Genomic DNA, 14,376 nt, shown 5'->3' with positions numbered 1-14,376 from the left:
AGCTGCTATTTTCTAATGTGTTTGAATGTTTTCTTGATAGTTATGCAAGTTAATTTTAAAGCTGAAAAGGGGGCGTTACGAGGTAAGTGAAACAAATTGTGGAATACTATCAAAATATACCATACCCATTTAGGATTAGGTAACATGTTTTAATCGTGAGTCAAAGAGACCAATATAGAATGATAGCCAAGATTGTATACAAGGGAACATTCTTTGTACCTTTTTGTACCATATACGATCCTTTGAACCCTATGGCTAATGGCAAATCAGGCTTTTTTTAAAATCCAAAATGAAAGCTATTTAACATCTATTTTAGGTTAATGTGGCTTTTAATTCCACGATTCTGTAAAATTAGGTCAACGGTTCTTGACATAGAAACCTAAACAAAATGACATCATTTCTGACGTCTTTTTTTCTGATAGCCATAGGAAACGACAAAAACAACAAATCATGCTATGCAGTAGAGAGATGACTAAAAAAATTATTTTCAATAGACAGTGAAAAAAATATTTTGTTTTGATTGGCTCTGGAAAAAAACTACAAATTATTTTTGCTCAAGGTAAGAAGTTTCTAAAATGAAGGATCATATGAATGTATGGCATGTTTGTAAACGAGGATGGATCTAATGGGACAAATTAAACAAAGTGCTGGCGAGACGATTTAATAATCTTCTTTGCTTTTAATAAAGTTTTGATGGACCACACAATCAAGAAAATGTAAATGTACGCGGGGATTTATTTCAAATGAACTATTGTGTACACGACAGGAATTGAAATTAACAATAGTGGGTGCAAGAAAAAAAGCAACATGTATATATGATATTCAAACTGAGGTTTTGAAGAACAACTCTGCAGTTCAGCAGATTTACTGCGTGTATTTTGACCTATGAGTTGTACCGTACCAGTGAACAATTAGTGCCATTAGCACTATTTAGCCACATTCCGGTGATGATAGGAAGCGGCTTAATCAATTATCGCTGAATCAGGTTAATATCAGCACCATTAAAAATACTGTATTGTTCTGAACTCAAGATTAACGAAAATGCTAGAAGACTCCTCTGGAGGAACTCCCTATATACTAGTATTTTTATGGGTCTTTTTCAAAACTTTTGCATCTATTTTGGTGAATACAAATAATAATTTATATTTTACTGTAATTGTTATTCAAAACATGAGGCCCCATGCAGGTCCGGGTGTCAAAAGAATAGGTCTGCAGCAGCGCTAAGCTTGTCGTAAAAGGCGATTAAATAGTACTCAGAACCTTAGCCGGGAGCTAGGACGCTCTGCCCACAGAGTAACTGGGTTTTGTGCCCTAGGTGGTGGAATGGGGAACCCCTGGTGCGATACATGCTGGGGTTGTCAGGCTATAATACGGAAAACCTGACCGCAAACCATAGTGGTGCACCGTGTGTGGAAGGATGCCACGTTCCTCGCACGTTAAAGAACCCTACTGTGGTACTCTCCCGGAGTAGGAACCATAAGGCTCCGCCACAGGAGGCTAAATTGCCCGACCCTACCCATCTCTATTTCCAGTGGCAATCAAAATTTGTCGACCCCATTGTCCTTGTGTCCCATCCCTTTTTCATCATCATTTCATGTTCATTTTATCATCAATTTCATGTTCATCGTCTGAATATAGCTGAAATATTGCTGCTCGGACGTTAAACTCCAACAAACAAAACAAAACAAACATCAAAACATGAGTCTTATACAAAGGGAAAAACGGATATGGTGAAACGTAAAGTGTATGTTTTAAGTTTATCATAGCAAGTCTAACTTCATAGATTTGATTCATCCATAGATTTGGCCATGGGTATCCTGCTTAATTTACGGAAATTAAAACAATAGATTACATTCTGCGTTTTTGTACAATGATAAAGAAAACTTAGTTAATGAGAACATTTTTATTATTAACAAATAATATAACTAAAATAGCTCACAGAGCACCAAATCTATTGTGTATATCAATATACAGAATCAAACCATGTACCTAAAATATAATCTAGGGTTTGGTAAAACCAAAACCAGCTTTTATTTGCTCTTCTATAAGAAAGGATAGGTATATAAAGGTATTACTAACATTACACTGTTTATACTGTTCCATGCGATGTCAATATTAGAGTGGTCAAATGCAACACATACATCTCCTGTCTTCTGATAACATCAATTGTAGAATACTATTAATCAAAATGAAAAAAATTCTGTTCACAGGTCTAAAACCCAAAACATAAGTGCACTAAATCTGGCAAACTAATACATGTACCAACCAAAACCGAGTGACTTTTATAATAGAGGACAATGTCCAAATTCAACACTTAAACAATTTCTTTCCTAATAGCTTTCCATTTTACTTGGATTTCAGATGAACTTCAGATCAGCACATTAGATTTTATACATCAGACCCTACAGTGACTGGAACAATAAGTAGGTTCAAATCTAATTAGATTGCCTATCATTAACATCATCCAATTAGATTGCCTATCATTAACATCAACTAATTAGATTGCTTATCATTAACATCCACTAATTAGATTGCCTACCATTAACATCATCTAATTAGAAAAATAACAACAAAAAAACAACATCAACAAACAAAAGTCACTTATCTAAAGATGTTTAGGAAACTCTTAAATTATCGAATAAAAAGTATGATGGACAATTTGACAGACCAACAAACAACTAAATATACTTTATTAATCATGAATTTCTCATTTTCAGGAAATGAAGAAAAACAGTAGAGAAAAGTCTGAATACAGTGGAAATACTTGAATGGAAAATAGTTTCAATTTACAATCTTGAGGGAAGTTGATTATGTTTTGTTTGTTTATAATGTTGATTTTCATCTTGATTAATTAATGCTGAACAGATTAGTTACATATAGCCTTCTGTTTACCAACAGCCCTCACAATCTCATGTTTTGTATGATTTTACATTCTCCAATTGCTGAATCAATAAAGTTAAAAGATATGATTCAATTCTCCCAAAAATCATGTCAAGTTCACACGAAATTCATGCAAAGAACTTAACGTGAACTACATGTGCGAGTTTGATAAAGGCAAAATTCACAAGAAGATCTTCTTGTGAAGTTCACAAGAAATAAACGTTAAATTCACACGAAAAAAATTTGCCTGTGTACAATGTATGTTGACCCTAGTCTAATCAAAGTTTTGTTGAACTCAAATAATTTAATCTGTACATGCATTCCATTCCTAAAGGATAAAATTTTCAGCTCAGCAGAGAATAGGGCAACCCCTTCAGGGTTCACAGCCATGCTATAAGCTATCTGTCCACTTGCACTTCCTCATCTTCTTCATTGTAAATATCCTCACATTCATATTTTAACTCTTCTAAAAGTTCATTGATTTTCTCTATAATTTCTTTAAGCCTGAAATCACAAAATAGCATAACTTAATGTTACATGTATACCAAGTTTATCAGTGATTTCTTTAAATCCTCATTTTTCATCATTTTCCAGTGTACTTAAAATCAGACCTATCAATTGTTCAATTCAGTCACATGCATGGACTGAATGAAACAATTGATGGGTCTAATTTTAATAAGATTGATCATTTTCGTCAATATTAATATTGTCTCATGATCAGACATTGTCTTCCTTGATAAAAACCACTGACACTTTTAAATCTTTGCATGTAAACTTGTCTAATACTTGGTACTTGTCATGAATAAGTTTCTGCATTTTGCAAATAAGACGCCACTAATGGGTTTTAATGACGAGAAGTTCAATTAAATGCACATGGTTTAAATTTGGGAAGAATAAAGTGATCAGGATGTCAATTTGTTCTTCTAGCCGTCCTCAACTTCTAGAAAGATTTATGAAATTTTTGGGGATGATGTGTAAAATGGTGTAGAGCACCTTATTTTTGAATGTTATTTATTAAAAGGTTTCCATAAGTGGAACATGGTCTTTGCCATAAATGCAAACAGATGGTGGGAGTACCTGTTTTGCGTCTGCAAATCTTCCTAAACAAATTAACAAATTTAACTGAAAATAGCAAGTAATACCATTATGCAAATAATGTTTCCTTAAATTTTTTATCTACCCACTGTGTATCTACCCCGGTGAACAAATTTTAGGCATACTCCAACGAGGTGCATTGATATATACAAAACGTATTAGACTTGTAATCATTTTGTGTATTCATATTAACTTCTAATGTGAAATTTTAAATTTAATGTTAAGAATAAGATGGAAATTCTAGAAAGTATTAGCACAAATACACAACACAGGTATGCAGGGCTAGACTTCTGTGAGCTGTGGTCACAAACATTAAGTTTCATCATGACATTTCTGCCTGGACATTTTTACACTTGCTTTTCTCCTATAAGTCCATATACTTGGTCTTTGATTTTAATACACTGGTTATATATTTACATTACAAATATGATCCTTGAAGTTTGTTACATAAATGATTAAACTACAAATGCACATGGATTAAACAATTATAAGAAAACATGTCTGAGCAGTGAGAAATTGATCTTAGTAATGATGTCACAACACTATTTATTATCATGACATCATAACTTATTTATTTTACACATACTCATCACCCTATGTGAAATTATATGTTTCTGACAATTTTGAGCACCAACGTGTTTTGTTCTTACCGCCCCTTTTGTTCTATACATTTTTCTTTATGTTCTGGAATATCTGGGTTGTCTACCTCATTCTGCCTGGATATTTGATGCTCAACAGTCTGAAAATTGAAACCATGTAAAAGTTCTGTAAAAGTTGTAACTATGTTTTCATTTGGTCAAACTAGTAATTTAATCTTCTTCATGTATGAAGATTTATGTTAGATATTGAAACTTCTGTTGGTATGTCAGTCAGTCTTTTGGAACTTTTTGAAATCTGAACAATAAAATAAATATTTTAAAATAGGGCTTTAATGTAATTTTAAGTGATATCCTGCCATGTAATGGTGAAAAAAGGGGGATGGCAAAATAATGCTGTATCTATAAAAATATTGGCATGACAGCTGCCATACCTGCCATTCCTGTCTTATATTTACAAGTTAATAACAAAACCATAACAGTGTTCAATGTTAGAGTTAAGTGAATTTATCTTAAGGTCCTTACTAATTCCAACTTTTTCTGTTCTTGATCCTGTATTTTACCAATGAGACTTCCAATAACAGCTTGTCGGTGTTCATCACAAAGTCTGCATTTAATGGCTATAATGTCTTTGGAGATCTTATTGAATGTTTCTGTAATTTCATGTACTAATTGTCTGTACAATGAGAAATTATAGTTAGGATGGCCCCTCAAGTAAGCTGTAAAACCCCTGAAAATAAACAAAAATTGATGTAGATTTTTGCTACATATAATAGTTATGAACAAAAAAAAACATATTGCGTAGAAAGATATTTTTCATAGATTTCCATATAAAGTTGTGCATTAAGAAATAAACAGTAATATTGTTTTCAAAGAAAAACTTGTTAAAAGACCATCAATCTCTCAATTCATATCTAAGTGATATGCAAACATTTTTGGTGCACAAATTTTTATAATTTCATTACAGATGTAACATGCTTTCTGATTAAAAAAAAATTGTGTCTGTCATCTCATAGACCAAAACCATGATATCATCAACTTTTTTTAATGATTTACTTGTTGAATTTTGATACTAAAATTAAATTATAAAGAATGACTGTTATATCTTTTGGTCTATTTGAAATAACTTCAATGCCCGTGGTACACTCTTGAAAATAATCTGCAGGTTATTAGTGTACCGGTACACCACAATACTGAGGTTGTTTCTTAAATAAACCAAAAAATATATAAAAGTGGTTCTTTAAAGGCATTAGTTTGTCAGATAATCAATGACAATTGTAGGAATTTTCTGCAGTATTTGCAGGCATTCTCAGAAAAATTCACTATTCTGAAAGGAAATAAATTTCCAGTTTCCCTTTCCCAATCATATTCAAAGGTTATCAGGATCATTAAGTAGGTGAAAAAGGCAAGACTGTACAAAGTAGTTTCAATTTTCAAGTCAAGGGAATCAGACTATCAGATATTTATTTTAACTCCTATGAAATAATAAAAACACAATGTATAATGCCATTTTGAAATTCTGCGTTTTGAGGTAATAAAACTAGAAGCCCTGTTTATCACAGGAGCCCCCGCATCATTTGTTAATAGTGATTTTTTTTTAGTAAAACAAATGTGTCAGTAAGACACTAATGATGCCCCCGCTCACTAGATTTGCCAAATTAGGAACATGTTTATTTTTGTATGAAGACATGGTTTTCAGATTCAGAAATCCGTCCAAGACTTGTGATACTCATGGTCCAAAGTCCAACTACCACCCAGTTCCTTAATATTTCATGAAAATCAAGATCCTATCACCTTGCACACCACCATTATGTGTAGAACATCCTGCAAAAAATATTTTAGATATAGTTCAAAAACTACAGGAGGAGATACAAGCCATATAGCCCTATTTCTGAGTAAAATGACTATACTAGTGTAACTATCACCAATTTCCGTAACATTTATCGAAATCAAATTCCTTTGGCCCTTCACACCTTCTTCATGTGTAGAAATATCCTGTAAAATATTTTAGATGTAGTTCAAAAATTGTATTAAGAGATAGCTGGACAAGCCATGATCCATATCTTTCCAAGTAAAATGACTAAGTGTAACTATCACAAATTTCCATAATATTTTACAAAAATCAAAAATCGTTTGGCCCTGTACACCTTAATCATGTGTAGAAATATCCTGTAAAATATTTTAGATGTAGTTCAAAAACTGTCTGAGGAGATAGCCAGAGAAGCAATGATCATGTGCAATCCGGACGGACAGATGGGTGGACAGGGGTAAATTAATATCCCCCCCCGGACAGTTTGTCGCTGGGGCATGAAAAATGTTAGTATATGTTCATTTTTGTACATGAAAGTATTTATGCATTAGATACTCCAATGATGTACTCTATCCAAGGGGGATTTCTGAAGGAATTTTCTATTTTGGAAGTGTAATCAAGGGAACCAAGATTCAATGAAAATAAAAAAGATATGTTCCAAGGATAGAGACTGGACAGGGAAAACAGACACACACAACAAAGAACATGAAATAACCAAAATAACAAGTAAAATGAAAGTAAGTAAATGAGCAACCTCAACTAAAAACTGGGAGCTTAGACCGGGTGTACCAGTAAGGTAAGCATCCTCTGCTTCTCTAGAAACACCTTCTGAGTTACTCATAAAATGTCACGTTCAAAGCAGACAACAGAGGAAAAGAAAACTATGACATGTTGAACAAATCAGTTCTCATGGTGCAGATGGATGCACCATAAGGAAAAAATTTTTAAAATATGTGCATTTCTTATTACATGTCATTTCACAACAGGGTAGGTAGGTGTTTTTTTATGTGGTGTAATGTACATGGACATTGTATATGTATGTTAATACAAAACTGTCAGGTTATACCAGCTGGGTTATACACTGAAGCATTTGTTGTATTTCACCTTATCTGTTCTTTTTTCCTTTTCAGATGAAAGGAAGGCCACTTTGGAGTGCACAGATTGGGCAATTTGCTCAGGATTTTTGTTCATATGATGTTTGTGTGTTAAGGGGATAGCAAAGCAAAAAAAAATTAACCTTAAGGCTGCATCATTATTTGTGCTAAACATGACATAACTGAAACACTTTAGAATTTGCCAGTTTTCTTCCCTTTGAAATAATAGTTATTTTCTATGCTAGAGAATACCACATTATATGTCTTTCTTTATTTCAGAAGACCAGAAATTCCTTCATGGATTTGGCAATTTATAAATACTTCAAAACAAAAAAATATCTCCAGCAGTGAATTCCATCCTGGAGAGGGGAGATAACTCTACATGAAAATTGCTTTCTATGCCGCCTACGAATTACAAATGAGAAAAAAGAGAAAATAGCTCACACATTGTATGACATGTTATATAAACTTGATGAAGGTTATGTGTACCATTCTAAATGGCTATAAAAATGTATGTATAAAAGATATTTTAAATGAATGTAATTATGGTAATTACTGTTATCACCAATCTGTGTTAAGAAATGTAAATCTGTCTAAAAATGTAATGCAGTTTCTTCATGAAAAAATTGTTGAGGATCAGAAATCACAAATATTTTATTCACCTAAGTGTGTAAATTATAAAATTTATAAATCTGATTTTAGTTTTGAAAAATATCTTACTGTGCATCCACCAGACTTGATGTATAATCATACATCAAATCTGGTGGAAGCATAGATTCAGATGTGGCATTCAAAAATTGCCAATTAAGGCAGGTACATTTTACAGTATCAATAGAGCAGAAAGATTTATGATCTTTGTAATAAACAAGAATTGGGTGATGAGTTCCACTATATTTTTAACAGTAACTTTTTCAGTCAAGAAAGACACAAATGTATACCTGTTCATATCTATAATACATGTAAATGAATTGTTGTTAGTCTGTCAGATTTAATGAATAGTCATGATAAATATATACTTGTCAGGTTGGTAAAATTTTGCAAACTTGTAATGTCTGTATTAAAATGATACATTAGATATAATACTCTTTCATCTGCATAGAACTACTTCGTGTGATGATGTGTATAAAAGTTAGTTCACGCATTATTATTGTTTGTTAATTAATTGTACTTTTATGCCTCATGTGAGGCCATTAGTGAAAATAAAAGCTTCAAAGTTTCATGTGGCTAACATTTTTTTTTGCTTATTCTTATACTAATATGTGATCTGATTTAGATTGAAAGTTTTTGGATTAATTATAATCATACAGTAGTATAAGAAGAAGTAGGGTTCAAAGGTTTAACAAGGAGTCAAATAAGTGAAATTCTCAAGTTTTGTTTCAGCTGTGTTTCATCTCACTTGCAAAATTTAAGTCATTTTGCAAGTGTACTAGGTTGCACTTCCAACATGCTGTGTTTTTTAATTCACTGTTTATGTGTTTGGTATATATGTGTTGTGAAGAATTAGTGTGTGTAACTTTGTGGTGGCCACCATGAGTTTATCAATTATCATGTTTAAAATTTATTTTATAAAAAAAAAAATAGAAATGACAAAAACAATGAACTTGCAGTAAAGTTAAAATGACAGGGTTCTCACTATGATTTTTACATGGTGAGTCCTGGGACTCATCACTTTTTGGAAAGGTGACTCCCATATGAAATTGGTAGGTCCCACCCTTTTCCTGTTTTAAAACCAGTTCAAACGCTACATTCATTACTTTAGTGCTTACATAGTACTACATTCATGTATGTACAATCATACAAAACCATATCTCACTGCAATTATGCAAGTCATCCATATTAAATTGTGTACAGCAAACTCAGCATCTATTTTTTTTAATTTGAAAACAAACTTATTCTGTTTGCTGGCTTAAAGACATAACTCAATATATAATGTGTACCAGTATTTAGTTCCATGTACTTACATGTAACTACATTTATAACACTAACATACAAAATGTACCTGCCAACTTTTGTGAAAATCCCCATGGGGGTCTGTGTGCAGGACAATGTGTGAACTGACATTTTCGGGACATATTTTGCAAATTGCATGGGTTTTACTGTAGTAATGTATGAATGAGACAATCACTATAGCATTATAGTGCATTTTTCAGTTGAACTACATGTGCATGCACTTCAATAGATTTAAGTTTGTAAGCTCCTTTTTTGTGTTGGATTCCTCCAAACCTAATTAAAATTCCTATGTTTTATCAAATTAAAAAAATATAAATGAGAAAACTTACTTACATTCAAATTTATTTCTACTAATTGAGAATATTTTTTTTTCCTTCTACCCATTAATGTCAGTTGAAGGGAGTTAGAATTCAAGTTACCAAATTGAGGAGCTATAGTACTGCAACCTTACTTTTCAAAATAAACTTATCTTGGATTATGTAACACTGAGATGCTGTAAAGCCTTCACACCATATACTGATGGAAAGGTGGGCAACTCTAACTTTCCATTAAATGCATACCATGAGGTGCAGAATATGAGAAAATCTAACAAATATTCAAGAATGCTGATACTGAATTTCCAAAATCATCACAACTTTAATGGAATATTATTTCTTTTAATTATTGAAAACAAAACTTATGGGGAAAACAATGCACTGTTGAAATTACAGGAGATGTGTACAGGAAATGTGAAGACTGCAGGGGAGGTAACTCATTTTGTATAAACAGTGATAATTCTAAAATTTGTTGACACATGTGGTTCTACAAATTTGAGACCTGTTTCAATGACAGTATTTTCAAATTAATTGTGGAGTATAAATTAATCTTTAAAAAATGATTGGATGTTCACAAAATAGTGGTATATCCAATCAGAATTCATTTCCCTAGTCAGCTGATTGCTCCTCCGAGATTATTTACCTGTCATAAATCAAACCCTTACCTGTTTAGACAGCAATTAACACCTTTTGTCAGATTCATGACTCTTCTAATCAAAGAAATGAGATTGAAATTATTTGTCACATTTTTTAATCATATACTTTGTAATTTAACTTTGTTTTGTAAAAAAAATCATATAATGAACATCATGTGTAATTAACAATTGTAAACTTTTGGTTGTCTGGGCTGTCAAAAAGGGGATTTTTTTTAATGATTTTTAGGATAGTTTTAATGAGTTTTAAATAAATTACTGATGTAAGGATGCAGCTGATGTTGTGAAGAGGCGTCCTGTGGACGCACAATGTTTTACCTTGGCGAGTCCAGCTAGTTTTTTCTTGCATCCTGAACGCGTGTACATGCCTTAACGAGAACCCTGAATGAATTACATAGTATCAGCAAATAAGTTGCCTAAAGGTAGAAGATACTTAATACTGCTTCTGTGGAATTTTCTAGTTCTAGTTTCAGAACTCTTTTCCTGCTTGTATCAGAACTATTTTCCTTCTTGTACCCCCCCAAAAAAAAAACTAAAATCCCTGTTACATTTCTACAGAACATATATCATTTTCTTGCAAATTACCTCCCCTTGAAAGAAGTATTTCTACAATTAATTTTCATATTTTTACCATTAACATAAATTTTTTTTATGTCAAAAATTCTTTTAAAACCAAAAAATATTTAAATATATCATTTTAAAATCATTTCAAACACTGCTACTTATCTGTATGATTTTGCAAGATAGCAGTTGAATGCTCCATGTGATACTTATGATCTACCTTAACTTGTACAGTGTTTATCAGGTATTTCTATATATCATTGATGAAAAAGGCTATACTATAGTGTGAATGAATCAAGATAAGTGCCTTAAGTACATAAGAGTAGTATCTCTCTGTTAGTTTATTTGAAAAGTCAAGTTTTTGGATAACTATTATTAATTAGAAATGCAAATATCTTCTAACTGTATATATGCAATAAATTAAATGGGGGAAAAAAACTTGTGAGAGGAAAACGGTGAGGTTCTCCTGGAAATAATTTTGCATTTAAAGATTGATTTTGACTTTTTTTCTGAAAATATAGTGAAATAGCTAGTAAGGAGTTTGTTAATCGCTTTTGGGATTCGGCGCTGGAGATATTTTTTGTTTTGACCACCACCGATCTCTCCAGCGCCGAATCCTAGAAGGAATTAAGGGGTTTGTTAGAATGGAAAGCCAAAAATACCTACTCCTCGAATAATGAATATGTTTCTACTCTCTCTTGTTGCAAAAGGTGGAAGCGTTTAAGGAGCAGAATAGGTGTCGTCTGCAGAGAATTGTCGATAACGGCTTCTAGTTGAATTCCTCCACTCATTCTCAGTTTTTTCCATGGGAGGCAACTCGATATCTTAATTCTAAATCGATGTACGAGCACGGGCAATGTAGGTAATTTCCGCACGGTATTATTATCAGTTTGAAATATGTACGTGACGAGTCTATTCGCTACACTTTATATATATTAAGAAGCATAATATTTGAAATACAATGTATACTACTTTTGTATGAATCATACACCACTCTATGCTTATATAAACCAAAAATTACATGTGGTAGACCCATCCTACAAATAGCAATAGTCAAAGTGCTGAGGCACTGAGTCAAGGAAGACCTCAAAGTAATAAAAAATATTCATATAACCAAATTGTAAGCTAAATAAACCGATCAAAACTTAGTCCTTTTAAAGAATAACCATCTGTTTTAACGCAGTGTGTATTTATACGGTCCGTTTATCAGTATATATTTTGGGGTCTTCTTTTGTATTATTGCTTTTGGTATTCCTGGCTGTACACGTACATTGATGTCCTCAGATTTCCTAATACTTCAGCATTCCTTACAAAATATGAATTCCACTGAGAATCACTCACTATCAATATTCGATGAATTTACAAATAAAGATTGGACCCACAGCTTGAAATTTCGGTTTGGAGATGCATGAAGTAGAAATGAATCCTGCAGACTGGAGGAAGTTGAACAAAGGCCCAATCTCAAGGGCAAAACACGTTTCCTTGCTTGTGCTTCCGTTGATGTAGAATTTTTTTGTAATAAATTAAAACTAAATGTTTTCCTTGTCATTGTTGTCCAGATTAGGCTATGTTATGTACAATAAATGATTACCTTCCTCTAGGAATTTTTCAGTTCAAACAAGGATAAAAACTCTTCTTATAAAAATTACTATGTAGTTTAAAGATCATTAAACTGAAAACAACTTTGTAGCTCATAGATTTGAGCAATTTAAAATTCCAATTAAGTTGGAAAGTCAATGGTATGTGGTGAATACAGAGTACATGATGTCTTAATCACACATGCACTTTGAGTATAAATCCATTTTTTTTTCTCCAAAACAAAAAAGTTACTAGTGAACCCATACCTCATGAGTACCACTATTTTATGATGAATCACTATTTGCTGAGTGTTTTATACCTGTCTGCCTTCAATTCTTTCACTTTTTTCTGCATGATTGTTTCACAAATATATATAAGATTACAATTCAGGTAACTCTTATGTTTTGCAAATATATAAGTGCTAATGTTTTTTTTATAGTTTTTTTATTAAGAGATGTTGACATGAACATTTACAGCTGCTTCATGCTTCACACACATGTACCAGACTTGAGAATCATGAAGTTTGTTTAAACTTTGTTAAATAGTTTCCCAGCACAGAAACGGTCTGTTTTACTTTTGCTTTCTTCTCACCTCATCTAGTGAAACATCTAAGTGATAACCACTGAAAAAAAATCAAAAAAAAAAATCATAACAGTGTTTGATATTTGCAAAATGTTACAATGTACATTCATGAAAATATACATGTATTTTAACCATATGATATGGAGAAACCTCCTATTTTTGGAAATATTGTTACATGTACATATAATTTCGTGCAAATCAGGCAAAAATAAAGGCTGGGTTGTTATAACAGTACCAGGTTTTTACTGGTTTTTAAACCACCTGGTCAATATTCCCAAAGTGATCAATACTGGTGGACTAAAAATTTGCAAACGATATTTCTGTCATTATTCATAGTTTTTGTCCTACATTAAAAATGTTAATATAGTATATATCTACTATATTTCAGTGTTCTAAGATTTTATTCTTTTAATATCTCTATCAACTGTATTAATTAAGAAAAAAATAACATTTCTTTGTCTAAAAAAATTCAAACTTATCTGAAATAACATATTAAAATGTACAGTGTATTTCATGAGCACATTTTTGTTTCAATAACTATTAATAGGGTATGTAAGTCTCGTCACGTGACTCCGTGATTTCATGAAAATGGGTCCTCATATGCATAGAGATTCGTCATTAACATAGCATTGAGTTCAATGTTAAAAGCAAAATATATTTTTTGACAAAAAATGACAAATATCTAGTTCTACTGAATAAAAATGTTGAGAAAATCATAGAAATAGAAGATTTTGCATAGTGATATATGATATGGAATATATATGTCTAGCGGTGTGATATAGGGTATGCCATATAGGTCTATGGGTGTGATTTAGAGAATGCGATATAGGTCCATGGGTGTGATATACAGTATGTGATATAGGTCTAGACATGTGATATCAAGTATGCAATATATGTCTGTGGGTGTGATATATTGTATGTTAGTAAATATGTAATTTCATATTGGCCCTATTATAGATTTGAGGTCTGTCAGATTGGTCGAGGTGGTCGTATTGGTCCCAAGGCACCGCCGAGGTCCAATACGGCTGTCGAGGCCAACATGATTGACCGAAACCTATAACAGGGCCAATATATTTATTGACAATTTTATTAACCAACTCAATTAGATGATTTGTAGAACAGTTGTTCTCGTGTTTTACCAAGAAAATGTAGGTTTATTTGCATTTATAAGTCTTAAATATCCTTTTTGTATAAAAGGGAAGATTTATTTTTGTGTTTCTGCAGCTTTTAGTCCTGGTGATCAAAATTCATGAAATCTAATTC

The 14,376-nt window shown here is 32.2% G+C and overlaps 1 protein-coding gene across 1 annotated transcript; it reads right to left on the bottom strand.

The window, feature by feature from the left end:
- Positions 1–1,888: 1,888 nt before the first annotated feature.
- On the bottom strand, positions 1,889–11,786 carry LOC148629929 (required for excision 1-B domain-containing protein-like). Its single transcript, XM_088559870.1, has 4 exons — positions 11,620–11,786; positions 5,097–5,301; positions 4,626–4,714; positions 1,889–3,384 (listed from the first exon to the last, which is right to left on the bottom strand). The coding sequence occupies exons 1-4, from the start codon at positions 11,742–11,744 to the stop codon at positions 3,279–3,281; spliced, it is 525 nt and encodes a 174-aa protein (XP_088415996.1). The 5' UTR covers positions 11,745–11,786; the 3' UTR covers positions 1,889–3,278.
- Positions 11,787–14,376: the final 2,590 nt, after the last annotated feature.

This window comes from Perna viridis, chromosome 1 (assembly GCF_037379345.1).
Source record: "Perna viridis isolate PV_CMFRI_1.1 ecotype Kerala chromosome 1, ASM3737934v1, whole genome shotgun sequence".
Classification (NCBI taxonomy): domain Eukaryota; kingdom Metazoa; phylum Mollusca; class Bivalvia; order Mytilida; family Mytilidae; genus Perna; species Perna viridis.
The sequence above is the reverse complement of the archived record's forward strand: the minus strand, read 5'-3'. Positions and strand labels throughout refer to the sequence as shown.